The 14,636-nt window shown below is 39.9% G+C and overlaps 1 protein-coding gene across 12 annotated transcripts in view; it reads left to right on the forward strand.

The window, feature by feature from the left end:
• ARHGEF10 (Rho guanine nucleotide exchange factor 10) overlaps window positions 1-14,636 on the forward strand; it is a 120,934-nt gene that overhangs the window by 18,833 nt on the left and 87,465 nt on the right. For 11 of the 12 annotated variants that reach the window (XM_040550760.1, XM_040550766.1, XM_040550768.1 and 8 more), the window contains one exon: window positions 13,410-13,580. In XM_040550760.1, coding sequence (XP_040406694.1) covers window positions 13,410-13,580 — 171 coding nt within the window. Of the gene's footprint in view, window positions 1-5,841; window positions 6,126-13,409; window positions 13,581-14,636 lie in introns of those variants that run through there. The other variant, XM_040550771.1, reaches the window with a different exon arrangement.

A 14,636-nucleotide genomic window follows, 5' to 3' on the forward strand; every position in this document is an offset into this window, starting at 1 on the left:
AGAGGCAGTTAAACTGGGGCTTTTGTTAAGAAAATCACTTGTCTATTTTACAGTTTAGTTTATGTAAGCAAAGAACAGTGGGGAAATGTGCTTGTATTTCAGACGAGAGTAGGACAAAAAGATGTTACTTAGCATGATTGGGGGATTGAAGTAAGAACATTGTTTAAATTAAACAGCAGCTATAAAGGGAGTTGGTCTTAGGCTAAATGGCATTGTTTGTTAGATATCTATTTTCAGCATGCAGACAGTTACAAATGATGGTAAAAGGGGAGCCAAGATTTCAGGAGAATGAGAACAGAATATGAATTGTAGTTATGAATGGTCCCTTGTTTTTGAAGCCAGCAATAGCTTGCTGGTGTCTGACATCCCATTTGTAATAGAACAATTTATTTGTTTCTAAAGATCACGTTGCTCTCAGTAAATAAAGGAAAATGCACTGGTTAAGGTAAGGATCAATTATTTCGTGTGACAGTTCAGACAAGCTGTGTAACAAAGAGGAACAAGAATATTTCCAATGCAGAAATGCAGTTACAGTGTCACATGTCCCTCCTAATTATGTGTTTTTCTTCAAGCCAAACATGTTTGAGAGTTGGGGAAAAAATGAAAAGAAATAGATTAATTAAACCTATTACTGTTTTTATTATCTACAAAGAAAACAAAATTTAAGATGTAATTACATTTTCTTTTTTTAGAAGTAATGCTGTAAATTTTTTTGCTGGATGTTTATGATTTGTTAGATGAAGTGTCATTCACTGTCATGGAACTGAGAGGTTAACTTTGTCATTTTGATCATATTTAGTGCTTTATTTCTGAGTAATAACTTATAGGGTGTATTTTTTTTTCCTATTCATTCAGCTGGTTTGTAATACGATTCACATCTGGACTTAACTTGCTCAGCTGTGGGTAGGGAGAAGGCCCAGATATCCTGATTGAAAAGGACAGTTGATGAAGAGATAAGGGGGTTCTAGGGGATGCCAGCAAAACTTTATTTTTTTTCCTGGGGTAATTAATATTCTTTCTGTAAAAGATGAAGAAGCAAACTGTAAAGGAATTAGGGGTATCTTGCAAAGGGTAATTGTGGAAGCCAAGTTCTAAAATTTTAATTTCAAACAGTGAGCCAGCATACAAGTAAAGTTACGAATTATTTTTTCTTTGCCTCTTTTGCCTTTTGGGATTTGTATCTAGTGCTAACTGGCCAGGATAAATTGCGGCCAAATAACTGAGGGATTTTTGTTTGGCTTGGTTTAGTTCCATGTCACAGATCCCAGTAAATATTCACTAACCATGCCTTAGACCGCTGCAGTGATTCCATCTGTATAGTTTATGCAGAGAGATTAGCTTTTTTTCATACATTGTTAGAATTCTTTTATCTTGTGTATGAGAGCCAGTAAAAGTTGTTTGCATTATGATATGTTAGATAAAGTGTCTGAATTATTGAATGAAACGTTTATTAGGTGCTGCTTACTTTCTCTGCAGAGAGGAACTGAAACTATGCCTAGAAAATGTACTTAATGAATATTCGGGGGAAAAAGCCCTACAACCCTCCATACAGTTTCTTCTTGGAGAAGAAAATGAGACCTTGTCATGGTTTCACGAAATACAGAAGATGATTTAGGCAGTTAAAGAAGGGTCTTTGCAGGAATATATCCCGTTGTTAAACAGTCTGTTCTTGCTCAGTGACTGATTAGGTGAAACCATGAAAGTTCCTGAAAAATATTCTTAAGCTCGCACAGGTTTTGCCAGGGACTGGAGGAAGGATCTTTGTGCTGCTGGGCCATGGAGATGCACACGTTGAGAGGTGGCTTTCCCTAACTGTGCGTGGCTGTCGTAGGGAGAGACAAAGGGAAATTCAGGTGCTGACACTCGAAGTTCTCCGGGGAGCATTGAATTGGTTCAGTGAAAGTGCACAGAGGGTCTTTGTGACCTCTGGTATTTCAGAGTACGGTGGAAGAAAAATTAACTTTGGCTGGAAGTGTTCTTACATATCTGATCATCTGTTTCGGTGACCCTCTCATGTTTGCATATGAAGAATGTTTGCCAGCTAAGTGCTTAAGATGACTCTTCATGTTGGAAGGAATCCCTTCGTGATTTCCCAAGTGGACTGGCTGCAGCAATGAAGCACGAGGTTTGATTATGTCAGCTGTCTGTGGCCAGTTCTGGGGCCAAGGCAGAGCTTTCTTTCCCTTCCATAGCTGATGAAATGAGGTGATGAGGAGGACTCTGATGCCAATGGACTGTAAGATCCCAAGGAAACACCATCATTGCCCAGCTCAAACCTTAATATATATTGAGGTGATAGAGTTTCTGGTGGAAGCCGTGTTAAAAGGATATTGTGAAACAGAATTTTGGAGAGCTTGGTTAGTGAATCTGGATGGTAAGAATTGCTGTTTTTTCATGAGTTTGCTTGAATTCTACAGGTGTACTTTTTGACTTACAGCAGAACCTTCATGTGTTAGGGCAAAGAAGAGCTCCAAAGACACATTGAAACAATACTTAATGGGAATGCTATAAAATTCGAGCTTGGCAGGCTATAGCAATCACCATGCCCACCTCAGTGAGCTGTGGTAGCCAGGATTTGGGAGCAGCTGGACTCCTGCTGACCATGCCTGGGGGAGTTCCCGTACTGAGCCTGTAAACCAAAGCCAGAGATCAGATGATTCATACCCATGGCAGCCTGAAATAAAGCTTGAAATCAGGCAGGCAATACTGCTGATCCTTATTGTTAAAATAACAATGTAGAAAAGAGCTTAAAAACAGGGGATTAAAACTCTGCATTAATGTTGACTACTTATTCCCTGTTAGTTTCTGGGATAATGAATTTATCATTACATCAGTGTGTGTATTAAACTTTGTTTACATGTCAGTTTATCTTTTTAGTGCTTTGTAGGCTGGGGGAAGAGAGAACAACAGAAATTAGCTGAGAAGCCAGCTAAAACCCAACATATTTCCAGTGCTTTTCTTTAGTTTACAACACATAACCATTCTGTCCTAACACATACATTTTTCTGTAGTACCAGATGATAGTTTCTGTGAAAGATGCGTTTCTAAAGTCTTTCATTGTTTAGAGTACACTGAGGAGAAGATACAGGTTGCCTGCACTGCTTTGAGAGCAGTGTTAGGTGGAATTATCTTTGGGGAAAAGTAACCTGTTGCAGTGTGTCCAAAAGGACAAGTCGATCCCCAAAGCAGCATGCAGCTTCTGGACCACACCTCGGCCATTACCACTGAAGGAAGGAGGCTAAGCGTGTGAACACTTCCAAGGAAGGTCAAGGTTTTTAGGTGTTAAAAGCTCTGCTTTTGGGAGTGACTGCAAATGTTTCCGTTTTGACATTGCTGGATAAAGGGTTGTTCAGCCCTGGCCTAATGATCCAGAGTACAGATTTCCTTTTGCCTACATCACGTGAAGGCATGGTGCTGACAAGGTAGGAGAAAGAAATCAAATCCAAAGTTGAAGGCAAATGCCTTGCTACTTCATATCCAAAACATGTCAGCCTGGTGGAAGGATGTTGCTAAACATGGTCCAAGACTTAAGGTACTTCAGCTTTTTGCTTTGGGTGGGTTCCAGCTCTTTTTAGTATGATATACAGTTCATGTACCTGAACTGTATGTTTTCTTTCTGTGGAAGTGGGATCTCATGGTACACCTGCTTTTGGCCCCTAGGATGAGTGACACTTTCTGCCTTGTAGGACTACCGAGTCATTTCAGTTCAAACTATTATTAGATGACGTAGCAGCTTCAGAATGCTAATTAGAGTTAAACAGGCTTTATTAGAGAAAGGCATATTCCTTAAACAATTAAACAAGAATTGCTTCAATATAAAAGTAATTATTTGGAAAACTAGATATAATAGATGAAAAAAGTGGAGAAGTAAAGGACAAGCCAGATTGTGCTTTCTCGTGGAGATATTATTAAAAAAATGGTTATTTTCCCACAAATATATCAACTATGTGGTCAAAAAAAGTTTTCCTAGAAAATCTTTATTTGTCTTTCTTTCTTCACGTGACACTTGCATCCTGTGGTTAGCTAGCCTGCTCTTTCCCTACTCTTCCAGAGCTGGATGCTTCATTTTTCCCAGTGACTTGTCCTTCTGCTGTTTGATTTCCATTTTATGGACGCTTACTGTTTTTTCCATGCATGGGCTGTGCATTTGGCAGCATATTGCAGGGCGAGTTCAGCAATTCATATAAACGGCAGCCTTGGCTGTGCTCAGCTACACGTATCACTAGCAACAGCCATGTCATGCTGCATGTGTAGTTCCTCTGTTTTGATGTCTCTTCCTCGTGTTAAATGAGGTGGTGTTTACATGGATTCAGTCCCAGTGACCGCAGCAGTGTGATGTGGTGGAACCCCTTCGGTACCAATGGAAAGTCAGTAGCCTTTAATACTGATGGATGCTTTTCAGTGTAGATAGGGATTTATCATGTATTCATGCAGATTTCAAAATATTGCCCGTCCATACTGTCCTAGCAGCCCCTTGTTTTAAGGACTTCCCTCTCTGTACGTCAGTGATGTTTCTTGGTGAAATGTTAATGGCAGAATCTGCAAATACACTTCTGAGGTGGGAAAGATGGCCCTTCCAGGGACCAGGGTTTGGCTCCTGGCAGCGGCACTCAATACCAGTGGTCATCAGTGTGCAGAGTATGAAGGCAGTTAAACAGTCACGAAATGCTGGTTTTATGTAGCAGAAATTTAAATCACTTTGTAAATCACAGCATCACGGAATTGTAGGGCTTGGAAGGGACCTCAAGAGACCATTGGGTCCAACCCCCCTGTCAAAGCAGGTTCCTTAGAGCAGGCTGCCCAGGTAGGCGTCCAGACGGGCCTTGAATATCTCCAGAGAAGGAGACTCCACAAGCTCCCTGGGCAGCCTGTTCCAGTGCTCTGTCGCCCTCACCATGAAGAAGTTCTTTTGCATGTTGGTGCGGAACTTCCTGTGCTCCATTTTGTGGCCATTACCCCTTGTCCTGTCAAAATATAAATATAGTGTAGCCAGCATTGAAACACATCTTGTAGAGTCAGGGAGAACAGGTCTGTTTGTGTTGCTGTCAGTACTCTCTGGACAGCCTAGTTCATATCTAAGGTTTTTGGTTTAGCCCATTGGTTTTTGCAACTCTTAATTTGTAGCTAACTTCAACCTTAATTTTTAGCATTGCGAGCAGTATGTGTAAATCTTTCCAAACGTCTGCTGCTGTTGGTAGCAGCCTCTTTCTTAAGCTTGAACAGGCAGATTTATCGTTCTTTTGACTTGAGTTTGAAGTTTGCGTTTTATCCAGAAGAGTAATTTCTGTTGTACATGCTTGACAGTGTAATTAGTATGTAATTTGTATATTTATGAAATACCAAAGAGGGGTTTTTACTTATTTCTTTGTTGTTTATTTGAAGGGAGGGCCTGTTAATTTGTGTGGTTTTGCTTTTGTTTCCACCACTGGAAATGCTCCTTGTTCTGAATGCGTACTGTTTTTTTTTTTTTTTTGGTTTTTTTTTTGTGACTGTTTTCCGTAGAGACCTTTAATGCGCACGTTGTGGTCATGCTTTGGATGTGTGTGTGAGCTTTGAGTAATTAGCAATGTGTTTATGCCGCGGGGACCTGGGTTTCCTGTAACACCAGCTTAGCACAACTGCGTGTGAGCAGGGAATGAAAGCCTCTGGCTCCCATCTGCTTTCCAGGGAAGTAAACTGAGGGGAGCTCACGTGTTTTGGGGTTTTGGATTAGACTTTTTTTTCTTCTTTCCAGCAAAGGAGACGCTTTCCACCTGTGTGACTGTACAAGGAGCTAATTTGTGGGTACTGGTGGTGTGCTGGAAAAGTGTAAGAAGCACTGCCGGGGCACCTGTTTGTGGAGGGCCTTCCTCCACAACCGCCATCATGGCTGACCCCGTGCCGTGGCATGGAGGGTGCTCAGCTGTCATGACATCTTGTCGTGGTGACACATCGCAGTGACATCTTGGCAGGAACCAGAACAGGCCTCAGGGCTGCTCCTGCCTGCGCTGTGGGGGAGCTGGGGCCTGGAGGTTACACACAGGGAGAGGAGGAGGCCACGCACCACCATCCTTTCCAGGGGTGCAGCGCTGGGTAGGCAGGACTGAGGGAGCGGATCTGAGTTTGCTGAGTCCTGATGTGACGAGGTAGCTCCTGAATGTTTGTTCCTGGATGTTTGTGTCTTGTCAAAGATGCCTTGAGTAAAAATGCTGTTACAGTATCTCTACAGCCTGACTTTATCCTTTAAAGCCACACTTAGTGGTTGGAAGTGATTTTGCAGGCTTTGAGCAGTGTGGAGGTTGGTGCTCAAGAACATTCTGGAAGAAAATTGCACATACGCGTGCCCGGAAGGACATACTTATGGAAATGGTCAGTCAGTGGCCTTAAAGTGTCAGTAAATAGTGGTTTCTGAAAGCCAGCTGTCCTCTTGTGCCCTTAGGTTCGTTTAAGTACTAATGCAGTACCTCAGAGGCTGCCGTTGCTTTTGCTTGCTCTTAGTACAGCATGCTCCTGGGGATCTTGAATGGGCATTAGAAATTCCAAACGTGAAAGTTACTTGAATAATTTAAAAAGTTGTGCTTTTTAAATTTTTTTTTTCATTGTGGAAACAGGTTTTAATGGCTTGACTGCCTATTATTTTTAAACTTGTTGTTGCAGTGGTGTCTTCTGTATGAGTCCTCATTTCTTCTGCTGGTCCCAGGCCTGTTCTTGCCCTCTGGGCTGCCCCTTTCCACCCAGGTGCCTCCCCTCCTTACCCAGAAATAAGTGCTTTCTCCATCTCACCCAGAACTCCAGCTTCACCAGTCACCTTACTTGTCTCCATCCTTCCCTATCCAGCTATTTAGCAAGTCGCATGTGAGCCAGCTGGCTTTCTTCTTCACCTTTCTCCCTGTATAGGTGCTCGGGGACGAAAGCAGGAGAGAGGCACTCAGGCCAAGTACCATAGCAAAAGAATGTTTAAGTTCAGTTCTGTCTCCTGGTACTGAAGAAGTCGCTGTCTCAAGTGGGAGATGTGAGCAGCTAGAAAATATTTTGTTGCTTTCTAGCTGTAGGAATGCAATCTAATCAGCACTGAAAAGCTGTGAGATTAATCGAGTGGTGACCCAAGTCTTTTAACACCCTTTAAAAAGTTTCAGCTGAATATGAATCAGCTGCAGTTTTTCAAAGGTTTGAAGTTGGCCAAATTGGGAAATTTTTGCAGGAGCAATTAAGGTTCTTCCTTTTACTTCCTAGCATTTCTCAGGACGGACGAGTATCAAGTCTCTGCTACAAAATTTCACCTGAAATAAAAACTGAACTTCTCCAGAGCTCATTTGTCTTGGAAGCTAGTCAGCATGATGTATCTGGGCCCAAATTGTTAGTTTTGCAAAAGTAATAATGATTTTAAAAACAGTTGTTTTCTGTTACAAGACTCTGAAAAGAAACAGAGTTCGCAGCTCTACCTTTGTTAAGGAGAGATTACATTCATTATTATGTGTGTTTTTTCTCTTTCTGAAGCTGTAATAGTAGTTCTGGCTTGAGGCTGGCTTTGAAAGAGACAGAAAAATAAGTATCTGCTTTCATCTATTCCTGCTTATATACTTACCCACATGGGAACTACAGTTTCTGGAATTGTTTTCAGGTTGGGGGAGAGTAATTCTTTTTCCTTCTGGAGTCAAGATTTTTTTATATATATCCTGGAATCAAGATTTTATATATATATATATATATATATATATATATATATTCCTGCAGAAAGTTAAATTGTGAGGCCTTTCATTATTTTCACGAAGATATTTTTACTTTTATTTATTTCAGTTACTTTAATGAAGAGCATTTTCCCAGGTAGAAAACAGCAAAGCACTAAAATCTGCACAGTTCCATTCCTTGTTTCTATGCGGTGTCTTGTAGACTTACATAAGGAACTGGGCAGACTCTGACTACTGAGAAATAAGGGTTTGAAATAGCAAACATATCTTTCAGTTTAAAAGAGGGCTGAAGAGAACATCTCTGGAATGCATCAAGGTTAAATAATAAATACTTGAATTGTTTTGCCTGGCTGTTTGCTTTGATTTGTAAGCTTCACTTTAGCATTTTATAATATCTAAATGTATTTATTTTTAAATAAATTTAAACTTAAATTTAAATAAATTTATTTTTTTTAAATTATTTAAATGTATTTAAATATATTATTATTTAGTAAATGATTTTAGTGAAAGCTTTTCCCTATTTCAGGATACTCAAGAATTTGTAGCAAGGTAAAGGATTCATGGAGTTCAGTTTGAAGGGAGACAACAGGTCTGTGTTGTCCTAAATATCTAGTGGCAATCCAAACTACATGAGTGGAAAAGAGAAATGTTTTCAGATTGCACATCAGAATAAGAACAAGCAGCTCCTTCCAGTTTGCTTTAGCTTCAGCTGCATTAATATTTTTTCACTAAATGATATTTTCCTACTGAAGCAATGTCTACTTCTTTTCTTCATTATGGTCAGTGTAGTTGGTGATGTGATAAAAGTGACTAAAGTATTTATCATTTAGAAAAAAAGAAAATTTGGCATTCAGTGAATATGCGAGAGAGATCACAGACATTCCAGAGGCAAAATTGAGAGGAAAAAAAAAAAAGTGCATTGGAAGAAAACTGCTTGCTAAAGGGAAAAAGGAAAAGTAGTTTGCCCTTCTGGTAACATGGATATTTACCATGTCCTGAAGTCTTTGGGCTGTTCTTTGTTGTGGAGTTTTTCAAATGTAGTAGATACATTTCCTTGTTTTGTTCCATAGTTCTCTGCTAACCTTTATGTAAAAACAAAACAAAAAAACCTACAACAGATTGCAATGACTACATTCCTGATTATGTAGAAGCCTTCTTTCAGTCTTCAAAGGCACTGTTAAAACCTTAAAACAGATATGTTCAAATGCAAGTATTTTGATGGTGGTGTGTCTTCTTATGTCCAGGGCTTCCAGGGTTATTGTCACAGTGTCCCAAACTGCTGAATTGTTCCTGCTTAGGATTCTTATAATTTCTTCCTTTATTTTGCATGAAAAAAAACTCATCTGACTTCTTTAGGATCATCTCTGATTTACGTGATTGCAAGGAAGGTCAGAGTTTTACTTTTTTTTTCTTTCTCCTTTATTTGCACTGTATTCAAAGTGTGTTTGCTTCACACACGTCCAAAGTGTAAGTGCTGATCTATTTTGTTTTAATTCTGTATTATCTCTAAAAGAAAATTATTAGTGAAGCTTCACTAGCCTCATCTCAGCTTTAAAATTAATGCCACTCTATTTATCTAACTATTTATCTGTGCTATTAAAACTATAAATAGTTTAAGGGAAATGAATGGGAAAGCAGATGGTGCCAAGAATGTTTCACAATTGGTAGAACAAAATAAAATTGTTTAAATTTGCTTATGCCCCAGCAGGTCCCTGTAAACGTAGCCTAAGTTAGCTTGTTTTTGAAGTTAGCTTAAAAAAAAGTAATTTCCCTGAATAACATACCACAGAAAGGTCATAAATTCATATGCTGTGCTAACAATTATGAGAGTATTTATTCCGTCTTCTAATTCAAAAATCACATTTTTACACTTACCCTGAAGGAAACTTTTTTATTTCAGATTTCTTCTTCTTTTTTTTTTTCCCCATGTTTTAAAACTCCAGGTATAGATTTTAATGAAGATCAGTAATTCCCCGCAGAATGGTATTGGCGTAGGATGAAGAGGTTTAATCAATTATTGTGTGCTCATTGCACTTGTAAAGTTAAGAATGTGAGTAGTAGTGAAGAGGCAAATTGGATTTTTAGTAACCAATTTAATTATTCAAAGTAATTTCAGGCAGAGTCTGTAATGCCAAACGATTATAACTTAGGCCAAAAAATAATGAATTTTAAAGTGATGTTAAAAAGTTGTCATCTTTGGACACCACTTACCACATTCCCCTCCCACCCCGTATTTTTCTGCAGTCACAATTGCCTGGAAATCCACTTTCTGTTTTACACCTAAAGGATTGGAGGAACTGTAACTTTCTTCACAAGCATTACATTTTGCAAGATACATGTTGGTTTTTTCGGTAGTCAGATTCAGGTCAAGCTTAACTATGTTTTGTGTCTTCCTAATTTATTGTAGAACTCCCCAAGAGCAAAAATATGTTTTCCTGTGTGTGCCGTTTTGATGTAACACAACCGTAGAAACAGTACATGTTTTCAAAACTGTAGTTACTCAAAATGTCTTTTTTGTATAACAGTCTGTATTTATCTGCAGCTCTGAGCAGTTCTTCACTTGAAGCAAATAGAAATCACCCCCACCCTCTGTTTATTTTTGTTATTAAAACACGTTGTTTCCATAAAACGAAACAGTATTCCCTGGAAATTAAAAGTTCAAAGGAGAACGCTTTTGCATATGAAACTGGCAGGATCACTAAGTTCAAAGAATTCACGTAACCTGCAGGATTAAACAAACGTGGAAGTGATGCAAAGCCGAAGTACAGTTTTAAAACTAGCTGGTGGAAGGTTATTCGTCTCCAGTATGCCATCACTAAAGGATGTGTGATCTGGAAAGGAACTTTACTTCTTTCTTTTTTGTCTTTTTTTCATCCTAACCCCCCACTGATACCGTTTAGGGGCTCTTTCTATCCTGTAGTGCCCTATTGCAGAGTTCTGCACCTTGTTTATTTCCAATGCAAAGTAAATGTAAACACAACACGGCAGCATTAACAAACATGACAGAAAAAAAAATAAAAATCAGGTAGTACCTTTCAATTTATTTATTTTTTAATCTAAGTTGAGGAACTCAATTCTTTGTTAGGTTTTCTGCCCTCAGTTGTAACGTATGAGTTGGTTGGGTTGTTGGGGGGGAGATGGAGAGGAAAATTGAAGGGAATTTGCACATCAGTTGACCAGGGTTTGCTCCTGGCTCCTGAGTCATTCCTTTTGCTTTTAGTGTCTCAAATTACCTTTTTTTGCCAGTGGCAGTTTTTGTCTGTCTCTGACAAATGACACTGTGCTGGATTTGTGTGCCCGGGGAATTGCATCAGTGTGAAAGTGCTGGAGCAGAGAATAACCAGGCATATGATACCTAAGCTACCTTTATAGGCCCTAAGAAAAAAAAAACATGGATCCAGAAGCTCCGTAACTAGCAGCCACAAAACTTCATGTTGCTTCCTAGATGTTTGCCTGCAAGGTGTGGATATTTCATAAATTAAATGTATGTATTCTAGAGCTGACCTCTGGTGAGCAGGTGGGTTTCCTGCTCTTCCTTCAGCCCTGCTCAAGCACCACCCAGGTTTTGAGTGTGACCTAATCCTGTAGAAGTGAGCAGAGCAAGTTTAACCCTTGCTGGTTATCTCATCTTCCTTCTCCTCCCACTATATGAAATGCAGAAGAGCGTTTTTATGTGTTGGTAGGGTTTGCTGCTGATGCTCACTTGTATAGAACAGCAAGAGGAGTGGCCCGTGGCAGTGCGTGCACACTTTAAGTTGTGATATTCTGGCTGTTACCAGCTTCTGAGTGCCATCTACTTACTTGTCTCCCTAGTCTGGATGACTAACCACTATTTCATGCACTGGTAATCCCAAAAAACGCTCTACTTGGAAAATACAAACCTGTGAAATACTAAATTTGAACTATAGAGAGAAACTGAAAACCTTAAAAAACAAATCAAAAACCCACCGACAATAATAGAACCCTTTCCTTACTTTTTCTCCCCTTCCTTTTGAGCAGCAAGCAGTACAAAGGCAGTCCAGGTGGATGCTGAATCAGGAAGAATTCTGTGGTTGTCTTAAGTCGCTTGGAAGAGCTCAGTAGCGTTTTTTCATCTTTCAGAAGAAAAGTATTGCTAATGGCCAAAAGCAAATATGAGAAGCCTCAATCCAAAGGCATTCTGACAAAAGGGTTTTAAAAAGCATCAAAATTAAACTGAATGTCCTGCTGCCTCAGCCACAAACCGTGACCGTAAACACAGGGAAACCCCTTTTTTGTTCCTTAATATTTTTGCAATTAGTTCACTTTCTCTCCTACAGAGAGACTGCATGAAAGATCTTGTTATTTGCGGCTGTGATAAAATATGCTGGCTCAGCCTGCCCGAAGAAACAGAAGCCTTGGCAAGAATGCTGATTACCATGACAATCCAAGCAGTCCTGCATGGCAGAACAGCTGATAAGCATCCAGATTCAGGAGATCCAGTTGTCCTTGCATGACTTTGTTTTTAATATCGTGTTACCTGAAGGAGGGGGAAAACCCTATGAACTTCATTTATCTGTTTATAAAATATTTGTGTATTTACATTATTAAAATATATTTTTGTCCTATAACTATGTGCTTTTATTACATTTTAATGCATTGTTGAACTCCTGTCTAAGAATGGTTTTGGGGAGGAGCTTGAGAGGTTAGTTGGGCTGAAGAATTTCCACAGATGTTTCTGCACAGAGACCTCTGATAGCGAGTTTTCTTTCCAGATGGTAGCGGAGCAGCTGTGGCAGGTCTAGGGAGGGGAGGGGTGGAGCCCTTTTGTGGAAACAGAGGGGTCTGGGGGGTTTGGGCTTCCTCCCTGCAGCTGCAGTGGCCACCCCTGCTCTGCAGAGCATCTCCAGCAGAAGCTTTGGATCCTGCCCTCAAGTTTCATGCGATGCAATTACGTGGTAAAAAGAGCAGTAGATAGATAATGCAGTGAGAAGTTTAAAATCCTCGTGGGTTCTTCATGCTCATGTGGATAAGAACAATAGCACCAAGGGAGACTGCTCAGCTCTTCTTCTTGCTCCCCACCCCTGCATGGGTTAGCAAGGGTGTGATGCAGTTTGCTCATAAGCAAAGATAAAAATAGCCCAAATGCTCCAGGTCCCAGCCACGTTAGGATGTACTTTATTTAAGCTGTTCATTTTTCAAAGGTAACCCCCCCCCCCCATTCCAAAATGTACCTCGATGACTGAAGTGTGTGTTAATGGGGTTAATAGATTTAAACCAATGACCTCGTGTAACATACCGTCTCAGATTGGGGTAAGGAAAACAATCTGCTGCTCTTTAATGATGTGCGTGAAGAAAGTTATGGTCGCTGTCATTTTGATTCTGTTAAGAAAGAATAGGCATGGAAAATTGGAATTAGAAAGGAAAAGTGATTTGATATAGAAGAGTCCCTGTCCAACTACATTCATTCGTGAACTTTTCTTGTTTAAAGAATCGGCTGCTTTAATGTTTTTGTAAATCTTGTTTGCTTTTGCCATAATGAACTAGGACAAAAAGGGATCTGTATTGTCAGTTTCTGTTGCTTTCTGGGTAATTTAGTTATATTAAAGGATTTGTTGTAAACTGCCAGAGGGTATCAACATGTTGAGAAATCTCTGTTCTGTTCCAGTGACCTAACATTTTCAGGCGTCATTTTATGGGCTTCATTCATAACGTAGAGCACCTGCCTAACATCAGACATCCATTATTAAAGAGCAAAAAAACAAAGCGTGTCTTTCTGCATAGTTCTAGAGCAAGAGCCTAAAGCCACGGGTACGAATGATGAAGAGGAGGACGAGGGAGAGCAGTTTGACTTCGACAGTGGAGATGAGATACCAGAAGCAGACAGGCAAGCCCATGTGCCACCTCCTCCTGATCCTGGAAGTAACACAGAGCACCAAGAGGCTAACGGCACCGGTAAGTCACCCCGATGGGCTCTGCCTCCCTTAGGCTAAGTAAAGAGGCAAGACTGATGATGGAATAAAAATACTTGTAAAAAAGAGATCCATAGAATAGCTGTGCAAATGTTTTGATTATTCGTGCTAGCTGTACTTGTGGTAGATTTGACAAGGCAAGTGATGATCACACGCAATTCCTCTCAGGTTTCCCATCCACATCCAATGTAAAGCAACGTACCAGTCTCAGTCCTAGTGCCATGCTACAGGAAAACTTTTACGCCCTTGCAGCTGTAATAGCATGAAGATGGCTCGAGATAACCTGCCTTCACAGCTAAGCTTGCTGGTTGCTGATCTTATGATGTGCATAAAAAAAAATAAAAATAAAGTCAGAATGTAAAAATCTTGTTCATAACAGGAGTCTTATTTTATTAGACATTAAAATATTTTTACGCTTGCAGATGTTCCCAGTGCTGAGGTGTGTTCTGGAAATCGCTGTATTCTGCTCAAATTGACAACAGCTGATTTTGCTGACTTTGATCCAGTTTCCTTTTGTAAGCAGTCATTGTGCTCATGGCAATGAGAGATAAATAACTCATCAGGTGATTGAGCAGATTGACAACCTGGAACTTAAAACATGGCTTTTCCCTGAAAAAAATCTTGTTTGCTCATCCTTTTGTAAAGACATGCTTACAGCTTGAAAACTTCTGATCGCTTGGGATCCAATTCTGTAGCTTGCTTCAGAGTAGCCTTTGGTTGTGCTGAGCCCCAGCTTGTCTCTAGAGATACCAGGAAGTTTGTGTATCAGAAAATAATTTATTTTCAAGGAGGAAAAAATGAAAAGTTATTTTCTTTCCCCTTTTCTTATCAGAGCATTTTCAGGACAGCTCTCTGAAGAGCGTCCCTCCAGTGAGCTTTTTCTTTGCTCATGGCTATTCCTAATATTTGTGTATATAAGACACAAATTCCTCTAAAATATGACTTGCAACTTGAGGGCTTAAGACGGTTTTTAGCTGTGTGCTTATGGCAAGCAAGAGGGGACCCTGGCTACTTGTCAGAAACCTTCTTATCCCATATT

The sequence above is a fragment of the Cygnus olor genome, chromosome 3 (assembly GCF_009769625.2).
Source record: "Cygnus olor isolate bCygOlo1 chromosome 3, bCygOlo1.pri.v2, whole genome shotgun sequence".
In the NCBI taxonomy this organism is placed as follows: domain Eukaryota; kingdom Metazoa; phylum Chordata; class Aves; order Anseriformes; family Anatidae; genus Cygnus; species Cygnus olor.